Genomic DNA, 15,130 nt, shown 5'->3' with positions numbered 1-15,130 from the left:
CGTTAAAGATAGGACTTCAAGTCGATGTTCAGTTATTTTTCAGAATACACAGGCGTGCGCGCACGCTCACACACGCACATACATGCACCCCCCGCACACCCGCACGTACACACGTACACACACACACACGTGTATATATATATATATATATATATATATATATACATATATATATATATATATATATATATATATATATATATATATATATATATATATATATATATATATATATATATATATATATGTATGTCTCTATCCATCCATGCATGTATATAATGTAAGACCTCCTTTGTTTCTGTTTAGCATGTAAGTAAAAGAGTATGAACTAGTGATCTGCAACTGCGATTCATGCTGATGGAAAAAAAGATTAAATAGGATACTTTAACATCATCTTAGTTCCCATATTCAATGCCAGGACTATTTAAACTCAAATAGAAATAATTATGCCATTTATAAAAACATATATTTGTCAAATTATAAGGATTTCAGTAAGTGTTGGAGACAAATCTGGAAATATTTCGGTTTGCCTTATCACCCAACTACGCAAAATTCACAAAGAAAATGTAGAAGATTGTGTACTAGTTAGAGTAGAAAATCGATATATTCAGAGAATGCACTTGCCACTTGAATAGAAACCTCGAATACATCCTTCAATTTGGAGAATGACAATTTTGTCTCTTTTGATAGGTTAAGATATAATCCTTGTGCACTTCAAGGAGTTTTATGCTTTACCTTTCTAGTGTATATGTTTTATCTTGTTATTCACAGGTACTGTAGATACACCTTCGTTCCGTGACCGAGTGGAAGCCTTACCAGATGCAAAAAATGTAATATTTCAATTTTTTATTGCGTATGTGTGAGATAAGTAAATGTTTAAGTGGTTGATTGGGTAGCATAATCCAACGTTTTCGTCCCATGCTTTTAGTGTGAAAAAATATTGTCGCTTTGGTTGTAGGTAGAGGGGATAATAAAGAAATTGAAATGTGAGACTGATTAAGAATGGAGATGTGAGAGTTTCAAAAGCCTGTCTATGAGATGGACTGGGAAAATTCATTCCTTACGGAGAGAGTTATGAGGGAAATGAGGAGGAATCCAGTGAGAGGGGGAATATTACGTGAAAGAGGAAGGAATATAAGAATAAGATAGAGGGTATAGAGAATATCAAATTCATACATGCAGGCATATAAACACCGGTAACATTTATACAAAATCGATATACAAGGCACTTATGCTGACTGCTTTTTCAGTAGAAAGACAGGTGCCGTGGGGCATAAAATGCATTTATGATATTATGCAAATTGTGCCTGTAGGGTGTATCTGAATCTTCTTTAGGGTGTAACATAAATAATATGACTTCGTATGTATATTTACTCATTGATAAATGATTACGAAGTCATATTATTTATGTTACACCCTAAAGAAGATTCAGATACACCCTACAGGCACAATTTGCATAATATCATAAATGCATTTTATGCCCCACGGCACCTGTCTTTCTACTGAAAAAGCAGTCAGCATAAGTGCCTTGTATATCGATTTTGTATAAAATGGGTTTTCACTCTCTTCATCAGGCAATGACAAGTTTCTTGGAACGTCAAAAGATGGGAAGATTGGCTACCGCTGACGAAATTGCTCATTTAATAATTTATTTGGCATCTGATGAGGTACGTATGATATTCTATTTGAAGAGCTGCACTAGATTAAATAGTTCTGAAAGTTTCAAATGCATTGCTATTGCAAATAGTATGATCATGTATATTGCACTTTACGTACAGGAACCTAAAGTTTGGTACATCACAGAAACTTAGGATATCTTGAATTTCTGCCCTGCTTACACATTCAAATAAATGTCTGAGAAAACTCTATAACAGTGGCAGACGTCGATGCATATTCTCAATTACGGAGTGTATTCCGTATTTTTATTTTGGCCAAACTGAAAGGTTTTACGTCGCTGCACAATTTATGATGATGTTCTTCGGTTTTCTGGAAAACTACTGTTTCCTTTCTTTGGTATTGCTGCTATTATAAACTTTCTCCATTCTTCTGACAGGTCATCTTCAATGATTGTGAAATTCATTAATTGCAAGGAAAAAATTCGTAGCATATCTGAAAAAATGTTATGTTATCTAACAGCCTATCTAGAAACATTTGCACTTGTTGCTCTCTTCCCCAGTTAGTTCAATGGGTATTTGAGTTGCACCAAGTTGATTGTTAATTCGTTCCCTTTGTAAAAATATTTTAATCGTTATGTGATTTTCAATAGACTCTACGTAAAACTTGTTGTTTTCCTATTAACATCACTACTTTTTCAAAAAGCCTGTGTTCTAGCTTCATGATGTATGTCACAGTTAATTCTTCCAAATTTTTACTCTGCATGGTTTATAGTTTGTAGATCATGCAGAGTCAAAACTTGTATAGGACACCATTTTTATTTGTTTTAAATGTATTGTTTTAATTACTTCAGAATCACTGTACTGTAAACACTGAATTTGTTTTAGCTGTCATGTAAGAAATATTTTACTGTGGAATATTGCGTCAAATAAGCGTGTTTTTTTTAATTATTTACCATAAAAGCTATATCATATTTGATTTCTGTGCTTATTGAATTCCTGACTGGTCTCTATAGTTTTAAAGAAAACGGGGCAAATAATCATAGCAATCCCACATAAGATGCACTTTGGCGTTTCCAGCCGTTTCCAATACTATGTTTAAACATGGTTACTTACTTTCGTCCTCCTTCCCTAAAATTGATGGCCTTGTGCCAAAATTTGAAACTATTATTGTTGTTGTCGATGTTGTTGGTAGTAATAATAATAATTATAATGATAATAATAATAATAACAACAATGTTTTCTTTATTCACTAATAAAGGTTCACCAAAGGCATTGGGAACGGTACCGTACAATACAATGTGGGGAATACGTAAAATGAAGCGTGTTAACAGTGAGAACGATAATAAAATAAGTTATAACAAAAAAATTCCCCAAAGGAGGAACGCTTCATAGGACTGCTCGTAAACAATCCAGCAGTGTTTATTGAATTCCTGATTGGTCTCCATAGTTTCTAAGAAAACGGTTTACGTCGGACACCTGCTATCGTGTGTAGAACAGATCCGGCTATCAGCTCAATCCATTGTTAATCCTGCCGCCTTCTTTTAACCGGGAAAAGCAGGCAATTTCTATATACCACGTGGTCATAGCGAATATGATGGACGCGATTGAAGGGGCTGAAGACAAACACTTTCCTCTTTGGTCAATCCCTCATCAACTTTTTCAAGTTTCACTTGAAGAGAAAAATAACGGAGGAGAGAGAAGTGTTGCCTTCCAGCCATTTTATTGAAAAGTGGATGAGAGTGGTGAACATGGTGCGAGTGAACGCACCTGCCCTGAGCTTACGCCTGTAATTCGGAGATAATACTGAGAAAAAGCACCAGTCCCAGAAGTCAGGGCACCTGTAGTTTTATGCAATTTTTCCATGAGCAGCTCTCGAACATATCCTCCTTATTTGTTAAAATGTTATTCCTTTTCTTTCTTTCTTTCTTTCTTTCTTTCTTTCTTTCTTTCTTTCTTTCTTTCTTTCTTTCTTTCTTGTTAAACCTGTTTAAACGCAAAACCCTCACAGCAACACACACTCAACGTTTTTCCCTGTGCCTCCTTAATGCTTTTCTTAAATAAACCCTTTGTGGTTAAAAAAAAGCATCATCATCATCATTATTATTTGTTGAGTAGTAGTAGTAGTAGTAGTAGTAGTAGTAGTAGTAGTAGTAGTAGTAGTAATATTGTTAGTATTTTAAATCATTGAGTATACCAAAAATTTTGCGAATATTGAGTATAATATCTATTGTCTTTTCAGTCCGCATTTGTCACAGGTCAAGAATTTATCATTGATGGCGGTTGGAGCATATAAGCTGTGAAGATTAAGCAGTCTCTGGAAATATCCTTACAACTATAAAAAACAAAAGCACTAATTTTTGTGAATGTAAAAATCAATAGAGAATAAATAAATTAAACATATATTTTAGTAGTTTTAATATTCAATGAAATTAGACATTAAATTTGTACAGATTTCATCAACGCCAGAAAGATCGTTAGTTGCCTGATCTTCCAAAAATAACTGCAAAATGACACACTGTCATGTTTAAAAAAGAGATAATGTATTGGATAAGGTAAATGTCTGAAAAGGAGAGATGAGATGATCATGACTGGAATGTCTTTGGTCATATGTGTTCTTGATCAAGGGTGACCTGAATCTAAACTGTTGGATGATGAAAACTCATTTCTAGTGGGATCTTGGACTTAAAGTCTTCAATTTTGGATCGAATTAAGTGCTGTAAGATGTTTTACAGATTCGTCAATCCATGGTCTTTGTAATAATAATGACGATGATGATGGTCACTCGCATCGATTTCGATGTATGAGTATTTAAAAGAAAAGATTAAAATTTTTTTCAAAAGGGTTTTAAAAAGACACTGCATCTCTTTGCGATGGAGTTTGCTATGAGGTCACAATGATGATTTTGATTTTGCCTAGAATTCGACAAATATGTCTGTTGATTACAAGATAAAGTTCTATTGTTCTATTTCTTCAACTCAAATTGTTTAGATGCATCATGATACATTTTACATCATATAGATCAATCTAGATCGTAACTTTCTCAAGAGGTTAAATTAAGCTGTCGGGATTTTAGTGATTGCTCTTATCGTGATACCTTAGCAGGGGGGTCTTCCTTTACCACAAATCCCTCTATTTGTTGACCATGCAAAAGAATTTTCAGAATGCGATCATATTGCATTCTAGCATGCACTGCCCATCTGCACTGAATTGTAGCAGCCTCAACACATGTGCGCGTATCATCAGCCAGGGCATGCCAGTCCTTCACGCAGCGGATGCTGACAGCAAATGGGCTGTCTGACCAGCAGGACACATTCCCTTTACAAGAAGCGGAAGAGCAAGCGTTCCATCTAGTCAAACATAATACGGAGCAAAGCACGACGGTCATGGTCTCGGAAGCAAAGTCACCTGCTCGACTACCATAGATCGCTGTTCATAGATGCAGTGACCATCAGTGAGAACATAATTTCCGAGACACCATCGATGACAGCCACGGGTGCACGCATCTCCAAGTGGACGGAAATCATGAAGGAGAGTCGCTGTGTTGTTTGGGAAGATCTGGATTACGAAATACGATATACCTTCCTGGAACTAAGATGATGAGTCTGGACGTGACCACCAGTGAAGGCTATTCCGACTAGTAGCTTTTTGGTGATACGCAAACATGTAATGTTCCGAACAGATCAATCACAACCTTTACTTCAGAGAGGATCTATAAAGAACCTGACACAGACGGGGTCCTAAATGACTTAGATCACTCGAAAGCTTTCGATAGACCACTAACACATGATGGCTGTCCCCAAAGCAACTGGTTTCTTCGCTGGGTCACCGCAATTTAGAACAATATCAGCTTGATGTTCAGGGAGAAAAAGGCAGCTCAACTATCATAACAATTCAGCATCACATGCTCGGTCCCTCGAGGTTACCTCCTTTCGTTTCTTCTTCATGTGAGTATTCCAAAAACTAGAAACATTGAAGGGCATCCAACGCGAACTAGGATGCTCTGCACTGGTATATGCGAATGGTTGCCCACTATAATAACGTTGGGTATCAAGAATACCGAGGATTGGAACCGCTGTAACAGAGTACGAGACGGTAACAGGGCAAAATCAGCGATGTAAAGTCGGTGGCGTTGCAGCTCGATATCTGGAGAGGCATAAACGTTGTAGAGCGCTGGACAGATGGGACTGTTAAATTCCTTTCAGTTGGTTCGGTCCAGATCTCCAAGTGAGGAAGAATTAGGATAAGGAAACGAGCAGAGTGGCTTACTTTGCTCAGAAATAGGTTGAGAGAAAACTATCTACGAAAAGTCGGAAAATGGTGGCAAACGTCAAGATCGCCTCACTATCTTATGATATCGTCCCAACGTCTTTTAATATCGCCTGACTACCGTGCCTTGTTTCAGTTCATGCAGACTGGAGTCTGCTCTTCGATTTTCATCGAAGGACGTATTCCACTGGTCAGACACCCCATTTGTTGTCAGTATCTGTTGCAGGGTTGGATATGCTGTTGATGCATCAATTCCTTGACGGTAAACATGTGCGACTGCCGTCATTCAGATGTGTTTTTCCCAGTTCCTCTCAAGTAGTCGAGAGCTCACAGCTTTCTGTCAATTGAGCAATGCAACCGGAGTGCAGAAATTTCTGTCTAGGTGATGTTAAATTTTCCAGAGGTTGAATTGGCTCAACTTGCCTTAGTAAATTTTGTAAAGTAGCCCAGAGTGCTGAACTCTGGCTCGAGGAAGGGGTCAAATAAGATAACCCGTGACTCAGGCCCTCGAAGGGGTCTTGTTTGTCAGAAGTTTCTCCGACATTGAGATAGAAGACATGTAGTCTGATCTGGTGTAGGAAAGATCGAAGTCATTCTGCAAACAAACAATAGGCAGACAGACAGATAGAAAGACAAAAAGTAGAGTTAAACAAATAGGAATTTGAATAAAGACAGAATGCAAAGAAGAGCAAGCTATGAATACAGATTTTATTGATAACTGATGTACATGTTTCTATTCTTACACGTAAACATGCTAATTTTGAATGTTCATTAGGGAAGCTATAAAGTGCAAAGATTGGTGGATTTCACTGCAAAAATATCCAATGAAAATTTTACAAAATATTCAGGTGATTGACAAAAAAATTACAAAAACAGAAAAAATATTGAAATTTGTGATAAAAATAGCTTACAGATGACGTTTTATATTTAAGGAACATCCTTTTTGCCAGATGCCAAACCATAGCCAAATGAAATCCGTGTTCAAGAAACACCGATTTTTTATTTTCATCCATTTCTCCGTAGAATAGACAAATTTGTATAAAAGAAACACATTTTCCCCATTTTTATTGTTTCCCTTTGTGAGATAAATTTCTTTCACAAATGTGAATGTGTGTATGCATATTTATGAGTATATGTATGGATGTATACACATATACAACTATTCACGCACACATACAAACATACGTACATACACACACACACACACACACACACATATCGATAAATAAATATATATTTATATCAATGTCGACATGCATCGGCTTGGTCTTCGCCTAGCTCACTTGAAGGCCAAGCTTTGTTGATTCCTCTCGGTTAGTATCTGGTTAGTGAGTCCCTGAGCAGGTCAATCGAGTTGATGATTAGGGTGGTTATCGTCCGCACACTCCCGGTCGATAAAGTGGTAGTTCCCGTAGGTAATGCCAGAAACTCACTCCCAAAGATTGATCATCAGATAATTGATGACACAGTTGAAAAGGTCGGGGGGAAGCCACGCAGCCCTGTCTGACCCCGCTGTCGATGAGAAGCCAGTCAGAATCCTTTCCGTTCACCCGCACGCAGCTCTCGGCATTGCCATTGGGGCAGGACAGTGACGTAGAGTGGCGCGCCGACGAGCTTCAGAATTTTCCAGAGGGATGCGAGGTCGACCATGTCGAATGTCGCTTTGAGGTCAACGAAGACGATATAAAGGCGGTCCGAGAGCTACCCCGCTACAACATCACCTTGGCAGGACTCTGCGAAACACGCTGGCCCGGCAGTGGTGGGCTCATCGCAGGAGACTACTACACTCATGCACGTCTGCAAGTCGCACATCAGCTGCAACCTGGTGAGCTATGCTTGCTGTCCGCCCGTTTTCACCATGGACACGAGAAGATGCCTACAGACGTCGCAGAGGACACAGTCAAGGATGATTACTACAACCAACCCCAACAGGTTTTAGGACAAATCCCACCCCCCACGACATAACGATCTTGACGGACGCCAATCTCCTTTCACCCCAGACTCCCTTCAATCAACCCACTCCAAACTCAACCCATTGGCACAACTTTCGCCGCTCCATCTACCAATGACAATGATAATCGTCTGCTATTCCTATGCCACTACAACAACCTCTATATCGCCGACACCTGGTTCTACCACAAACTTAGCCATTGCTGGACTTGGCACGGTCCGGATAGCGATCGACCACATCATCTCCCGCCGCTGGATATCATTTGTCACCAACTGGTGGGTCTATAGAGGAGCTCAACTCGGCAATACCGACTATAGATTGCTGGCTGCAAAACTCAAGCTGAAGTTGCGGACAGATCGTGCCACCAAGTACCAGCCCCACCCTGACTCTTCTTATTTTCGTGATCCCAACATTGCTTCTATATTCGCTTCAGTGCCCTGGTCGAGGATGAGAGTGACAATTTAGAGATCTTCAAATCAAGCGTCAACCAGTCTACCCATGACGTCCTGGTAAACTCAAGACCCCTTCCCAAGCAGCCCTGGATTTCCTTGCGAACGCTAAAGGCAAAGAAATGCCGTCGCAAGGCTCGTTTGCACGACGACACGAATGAGTACCGCCAGCTCAACCGGATTTACAAGGTCATCACAGTTGACGGGGAGAAGTTTTGGGCGGAAGAAGCCGAGCACCTGCAGGCAAGGAACAACGACATCAGGTTGGTGTTCACCATGCTCTGTAGAGCTCGTACCGGTTCCCCGTTCAGGACAGCCCTGGGGAAGGATACTATGGCAACGTCATCACAACAGAAACCGCCTGTCTCGAATGCTGGAAAGAGCACTTCAGCCTTATTCATCAACCACATGTCTCAATCGATCCCAGTCTAACCACCACTGCAGACACTATATATGTACACACGCGCGTGCGTGTGTATTCGTTCGTTTATTTGTTTTATATCCCCTTTTCTATGCTAGCTTGGGTTAGAAAAATATATTATTGAATGTTTTTTTTTTTTCAAAGGTGGTTGCCATTATGTCTTTTTTGTTTGTTTTTTGTTTCTTTTTTCCATTTAAGGACTCCCTTTGTCCACACCTCTTCGAAGGTGAAAAGTCAGTAGGTGATTTTGTGATGCGGGAAATCTAAACTAAGTGAAGAGTGTAGATTAGCAAAGATGTAAACAAACAAGTGCACTTTTTTTATTCATACACCTATACCTGCACATTTACCAGCCACGTAGTTCCGGGTTCGATTCCACTGCATGGCACCTTGGGCAAATGTCTCCTACTATAGTCTCGAGCCGACTAGAGCTTTGTGAGTGGATTTGGTAGACGAAAACTGAAACAGAAAGAAGTCCTATATATATATATATATATAATCATAAATATATAGGGATTGACAGTAACCTGCTTCTCCAACATACTGAGAATTCAGAAATAGCAGTCAAAGAACTACTGATTTCAAAGCTACAAATTATTACTCCAGATTGATAGCGATATTTTTGATACACACAGAACAGTAGTTCTTTGACTGCTATTTCTGAATTCTCAGTATGTTGGAGAAGCAGGTTACTGTCAATCCCTATATATTTATGATTATAAATGTTTTTTACCGAAAAGGTTTTTTCATACTGAGCTACCCGGCAAAATTGTTAATTATTAATTTTATTACTAATTGACGATTCCCTGCCCTGCATATCTATATATATATATATATATATATATATATATATATATATATATACATGCATATCAAAATTAATAGAGTAATCTTACTAACGGTTCCAGATTCAGTAGCAACTTACGTTGAGCATTAAGCGATAAATAACATACAATACAAAGGTAATGGACAAATGCAATTAAGCACATGTACGATTCCGAGGCTGAAAAATAATCTTATTATGAGTGCAGATACTTCATAATTTATGATGTAATCTGATTCTTCACCAGGTACGAACCACCAGGTATTTTAATGAACACCGAATCACACGCCTTTTCTACCATCTTCTCGATAATCACAGAAGGGAGTATTGTTTCAGCATAATTTGTGACTCGGGATATATTCAAAGTCTGATAACCTCCGATACTCTGCTCGGTTAAAAGCGTCCAATAGAGCATAGAAAAGGGACGTTTATAGATTAAAGAAAGTTAAAAAAACAATAAAAAGATAAAAATCTTTTATAGTAAAAACAGAAAATAAATCAAATAGAAAGATTAACAAATGTCAAATAAAATGTTTGCATGAGTGTGCGTGTGTGTGTGTGTGTGTGTGTGTGTGTGTGTGTGTGTTAAATAAAATGAGACAATAAAGCCAAGGCAGTGTGAAATTACTAGGGCATTTATAAAAAGAAAGGTAGTCTTACAGCTGTTTCTGGGATATAAAGGATATCCCATCATCAGAGACGATGAGAAAGTTAAATAGAAGGAAATAATAGAGTTCAATATGAGAAGTTATCTTGGAAAGTGAGAGATATAGGAAGTATAAAGGGAAATAAGAGAATAAAAATAAAAATATATGTTGCAGTTGCAGTTCCATTATCCAAGGAAAGTGCTATGTAGAATGGGTAGAGAGGCTCCTTGTCCATGGTATGTAAATTCCGATAGGAGTTCATATTTTGTTATTACAAATGGATAGTTTGGAGATATTAATTCCATGTGCTGTTTATACAAGACCCCTTTGAATGAACAGCACATGGAATTAATATCTCCAAACTATCCATTTGTAATAACAAAATATGAACTCCTATCGGAATTTACATACCATGGACAAGGAGCGTCTCTACCCATTCTATATAGCACTTTCCTTGGATAATGGAACTGCAACTGCATCATCCAACATATTTCTATTTTTATTCTCATATTTCCCTTTATACTTCCTAAGTAACTTCTTATATACATACATACATATATATGTATATATATATATATATATATATATATATATATATATATATATATATATATATATATATATATTATATATATATATATATATATATATATATATATATATATATATATATATATATATATATATATATATATATATAAGAAGTTAGATAAGGCCGTTTTACGAGATTACCTTAGATGTCACGTCCATAAAGAGCTTAGCTTTATGGACGGGCAATTTAAGGTTATCCCATAAACCGGCCCAGTGCGTACCAAGAGGGGGCGGGGAGAGTGGCACAATTTATTTGTATTTATTAATATTAGTATCATTAATAAAAATGCACCATAAATATTATAGACTTTAATAATGTATAGTAGCTATTAAAATTTCCTTAAAATTTAAATTTATCATCAGTAAACTTGTATTTTTGTGTTAATATTGTGTAATATACAGTATAATATTGTTAATACAGTAATGTTGTGTGTTACTGGATAAGACAGTGTGTCGATGATATTCAGAAAGTTGATTATTTTTTTTAGGTTGGTCTATACTCTGTTTGCTTTTATTCATATAGATTTACGCTATTACTGATATAATTTGAGATGAAGTGAATTAAGGATAGCGGTGCAACATTTCGAAAAAAAAAAAGGAAGAAAAACGAAAGAAGAAGAAGAAAGGCGAAATGAAGGTGCCATAATTAAATTTGTCATCAGACCCAACCGTCCAGATGAAACTGGTATTACTGTAGAAGATCATGGAAATGATGTTAATGAAGTGCAACTTGAAAAGAAAATAGAAGATGATGATGCTGATCTAGTACAAACTACTGAAGAACAAAACTCTAATATTAATTTGAAAGACATTGGGATGTGGTCTGCTAAGTTTAATCACGGTGACGGTGTTCGGGAAATCTTTGTGCAACAAGGATCGAAGGCTGTGCAAGATATTGGCAGTGAATTCAAAGAAGTACGTCCAGGACAAATAATAAAACTGAAAGGAGAGACTAGAAAACTGTCAAGAAACTGTTTTTCTTTTTTTAACTTTACAAAACGGGGTTGGGGGAATCTTGAGAACTTGGATGATATACTCTCCATCGAAAGAAGCTGTGTTTTGTTTTTGTTGTCAGCTATTTTCAAGTGAAAACTCGAAGTTACCACACATCCACTCCTGCGCCTGTAAATATATATGGTGACCATAGTGGTCAGTCTGATATTTGAACGTACGTAATTAACGCTTATATGACGGCAAGGTATCATATTATTGGAAACTTGAGCTACAGAGCGCAGGTAAGATTACACACGAATATTTCTACATAAGTGTTTGTACTCACTCACTTATATAAGACAAGTCATAAATAATGATCCTTACATATTACTCTATTTTACTAAATTTGACTTACAGCTGTTGCTAATAGTCATTATAAGTTCGTTATTGATAGATTTACTCAGCTGGCCTATTAATCGGTTGAGAAAATTGAATGACCAAGAGAATTAATGTTACTTTTGTTAGAGTCAAGCAGAACAACCGATTAATGAGCCAATTGAGTAAATCTATCAGGCTACTGGAAACAGCTATAAGTCAAATTTAGTACAATATAGTAATACGAAATGACCATTATTTATGCCTTGTCTTGTATACCACCCTGTGTAAAATCCAGCATAACTGGAACACATGCATGGATTTACTATATAGAATGGCTATGAACTATAACCTCAAGCCCTGCCACAAGAATACACGGAATTCTTTACTAATCTAAACAATATTGTAAGCCCGGTGTACTAACAGAAGATTTATAAAGTGTTTTGCCCGGATTGATAATCCTTTATAGTCTTGTTAAGCTATACACAAATAAACTCATGGAGATGAGAATGTATTAGTGAAAGATTTATTCCTTTAAGTACATCAAAGCGATAGCTACCAGTTACTTCTATCTCTTCGAATCCTGCTGCAGTCTAGCCCGATAGCTAGCCCACAGCGAAGTTCCTGTCTACAGTACGTCTGTCTTAAATCCTGCCCCCAAGAAATGTTAACTGTCATTGGAACCGGGAAGGCGTTTTAATTGTCCTGCCTTTGCGTGTGGTTACTCGGCTCTTTGGTGATTGTTCCTTGCCAAGGGTTGGTGCAATCTGCCTGGGGCGGCCTCTGTTTGGTGGTTGAGCTACCTGAATGGGGCTGTCAATATCGAGATGAACAGGTTTCATGTGTCTTGTCATCCGCCAACTAGGAATTGAAATGACTTGTCTCCCGGGCATATAACTTCATATGGACCATCGTAGGGTGACTGGAGGGGTTTTGGTCGTGTATCATGTTGAACGAACACAAATTTAGCTGTGTGGAGGTCGTTTGGTACGGATGATCTGGGTGTGCCGTATGTTGATATGGAAATAGGGCGCAACTGGCCTACGCTGTCTCTCAATTGAGCGAGGTACCTTTTGACATCCGGGTCTGACTTCGTATTCGAAGTCAGACCCGGTACTGTATGAGGGGAACCATACATATTTCCGTGGGGGAATTGTAGAGATTTTCTTTTGGAGCAATGCGGATTCCCAGCATCACCCATGGAAGTTAATCAATCCAAATTGGGCCCGTTAAGTCTGGTTGTCAGGGATTCCTTCAGGCGGCGGTAAAATCTCTCCACTAACCCGGTGGCTTGTGGATAGTAGGCTGTTGTGCGGTTCATTATGATTCCAAAATGGTCACACATGTATGTTTGGAAAAGAGGATAAATAGTTGTTCGTCCATACAAAGAGGACAGAATAATTTCCCTTTATCATAGGGAAATGATCCTGATAAAATTTTCCAATCTAAAGAAAATTGTTTATTAGAGTCTTTGAGATGCCAAATTAGTTTACTAAGAACTGTAGAATTACGTTTATGACGTGATCGCGTATCACCTTTCCACACTTAAATACAGTATCCATCCTACCAGTTGTATGAACTTTGTTGCTATCTTAGTAATGTGCATATGAAATGGTGCTTCATTACACATTCTGATAACACAGTGGTTGAAATTTTCCAGCATCAAACTGAATGTTGCTTTCTTCAGCCCACTCGTATATTACATGTAGCTTACAACATCATCAGGGTTCTTTATTGCTTGTGATAATTTTGTATCATTGGCATAGCTAGTGACACTGGCTATCTGAGTGGCTGTGGGTATGTCTAAAGGAGCTATTATAAACAGTATGACTCCAAGAGAGTTTCCAAGGGACACCACTCAGGATTTGTGTTTCCTCAGAGAGGGCATCATTGGCTGTAACTGCCTGACTTCTATCTTTTAGGAAGCCATGCAGAAAATCTCCCAGTCTACTAGCCATGTCAAGGTCTCACAGCTTGTGACATATACCATGTTCTACTTTATCAAAGGCCTTTGCAAAGTCAAGATATATCATACTGATATTGCAAAGTCATATATCAATGGTTCAGCAACTGTTTCAAAACCCAATCGTAATGCTTTTAGAGCCGTGTGAAGCAGCTTCTTCCTTAGTATTGTTCAGTAAATCATTTTCATCTAGTTTCTTTCTGATGATTCGTTCCATGATTTTACTGATATTTGAAGTTGAGATTGGCCTGTAGCATTTAACCTTTACTCTGCTCCCACCTTTGTGGATAGGATATATAAGGCCTTCATTAATTTTTTTAAGAAGTTTACCACTTACAAGGAAACTCTGAAAAAGTATCTGAACTGGTTCTGCTAAAGCCTGATTACATGACATCAGGAGAATAGATGGAAAACCATTGGGACCAGTTGCTGAGCTTAAGCTCATTTCAGCTATGGCTGCTATGATATCTGCCACCTTTGTCTGTAGGGCTACAATATTGAAGAATTCAGCCAGGATTTTTATCAGCATCTGTCCAAGTGGAGAGGTGAAGACACTTAAACTGTTCACTGAGCTTTTCACTTATCCTTTTTGGGTCTGTGGCTAATGATCCATTCTCTTGGAATAACAGCCCTATTTTACATTACGTGAGTGTGTGTGTGTGTGTGTGTGTGTGTGGATATATATTAAACACACAACAAGCACACACACACACACACACACACACACACACACACACACACACACATACAAATATGTATATGTGTGTGTTTGTTTCATATTTATGAATTATATGTATACAAGAATAAAAATTGCTTTCTTTCCCAAAAAGTGTGAGAAAAAGCATAGAGAAACTGCAAAAGAATATTGCCAAAAGCACCTTTTTGAATATGAATCAATTTTACTCTCTGTCTGTCTCTCTTTCTCTCTCTCTCTCTCTCTCTCTCTCTCTCTCTCTCTCTCTCTCTCTCACACACACACACACACACATGCCCACATGAAGCATGTATCAAATACCTAGAAATGCCCTAGAAATAGTTTACATCTATCATCCAGAGGACCTAAACAACAGAAAAGTAAGCATAGTCAGAAGGACA

The 15,130-nt window shown here is 37.8% G+C and overlaps 2 protein-coding genes across 6 annotated transcripts in view; one reads left to right on the top strand and one right to left on the bottom strand.

Moving 5' to 3' along the window:
- LOC106879984 (dehydrogenase/reductase SDR family member 6) overlaps positions 1-4,016 on the top strand; it is a 167,604-nt gene extending 163,588 nt beyond the window's left edge. For all 4 annotated transcript variants that reach the window (XM_089338872.1, XM_089338873.1, XM_014929757.3 and 1 more), the window contains exons 8-10: positions 772-830; positions 1,575-1,667; positions 3,856-4,016. In XM_089338872.1, the coding sequence (XP_089194998.1) occupies positions 772-830; positions 1,575-1,667; positions 3,856-3,909 (206 nt within the window). In that variant the 3' untranslated portion in view covers positions 3,910-4,016. The remainder of the gene's footprint in view (positions 1-771; positions 831-1,574; positions 1,668-3,855) is intronic.
- A 2,556-nt stretch (positions 4,017-6,572) lies between these two features.
- Positions 6,573-15,130, bottom strand: part of LOC106879982 (potassium voltage-gated channel subfamily KQT member 1) — a 266,966-nt gene continuing 258,408 nt past the window's right edge. For both annotated transcript variants that reach the window (XM_089338860.1, XM_089338859.1), the window contains exon 15: positions 6,573-9,162. In XM_089338860.1, the coding sequence (XP_089194986.1) occupies positions 9,112-9,162 (51 nt within the window). In that variant the 3' untranslated portion in view covers positions 6,573-9,111. The remainder of the gene's footprint in view (positions 9,163-15,130) is intronic.

Source organism: Octopus bimaculoides, chromosome 21 (assembly GCF_046866305.1).
Source record: "Octopus bimaculoides isolate indiv1 chromosome 21, ASM4686630v1, whole genome shotgun sequence".
Classification (NCBI taxonomy): domain Eukaryota; kingdom Metazoa; phylum Mollusca; class Cephalopoda; order Octopoda; family Octopodidae; genus Octopus; species Octopus bimaculoides.
This window is presented reverse-complemented; position numbering and strand designations above follow the sequence as displayed.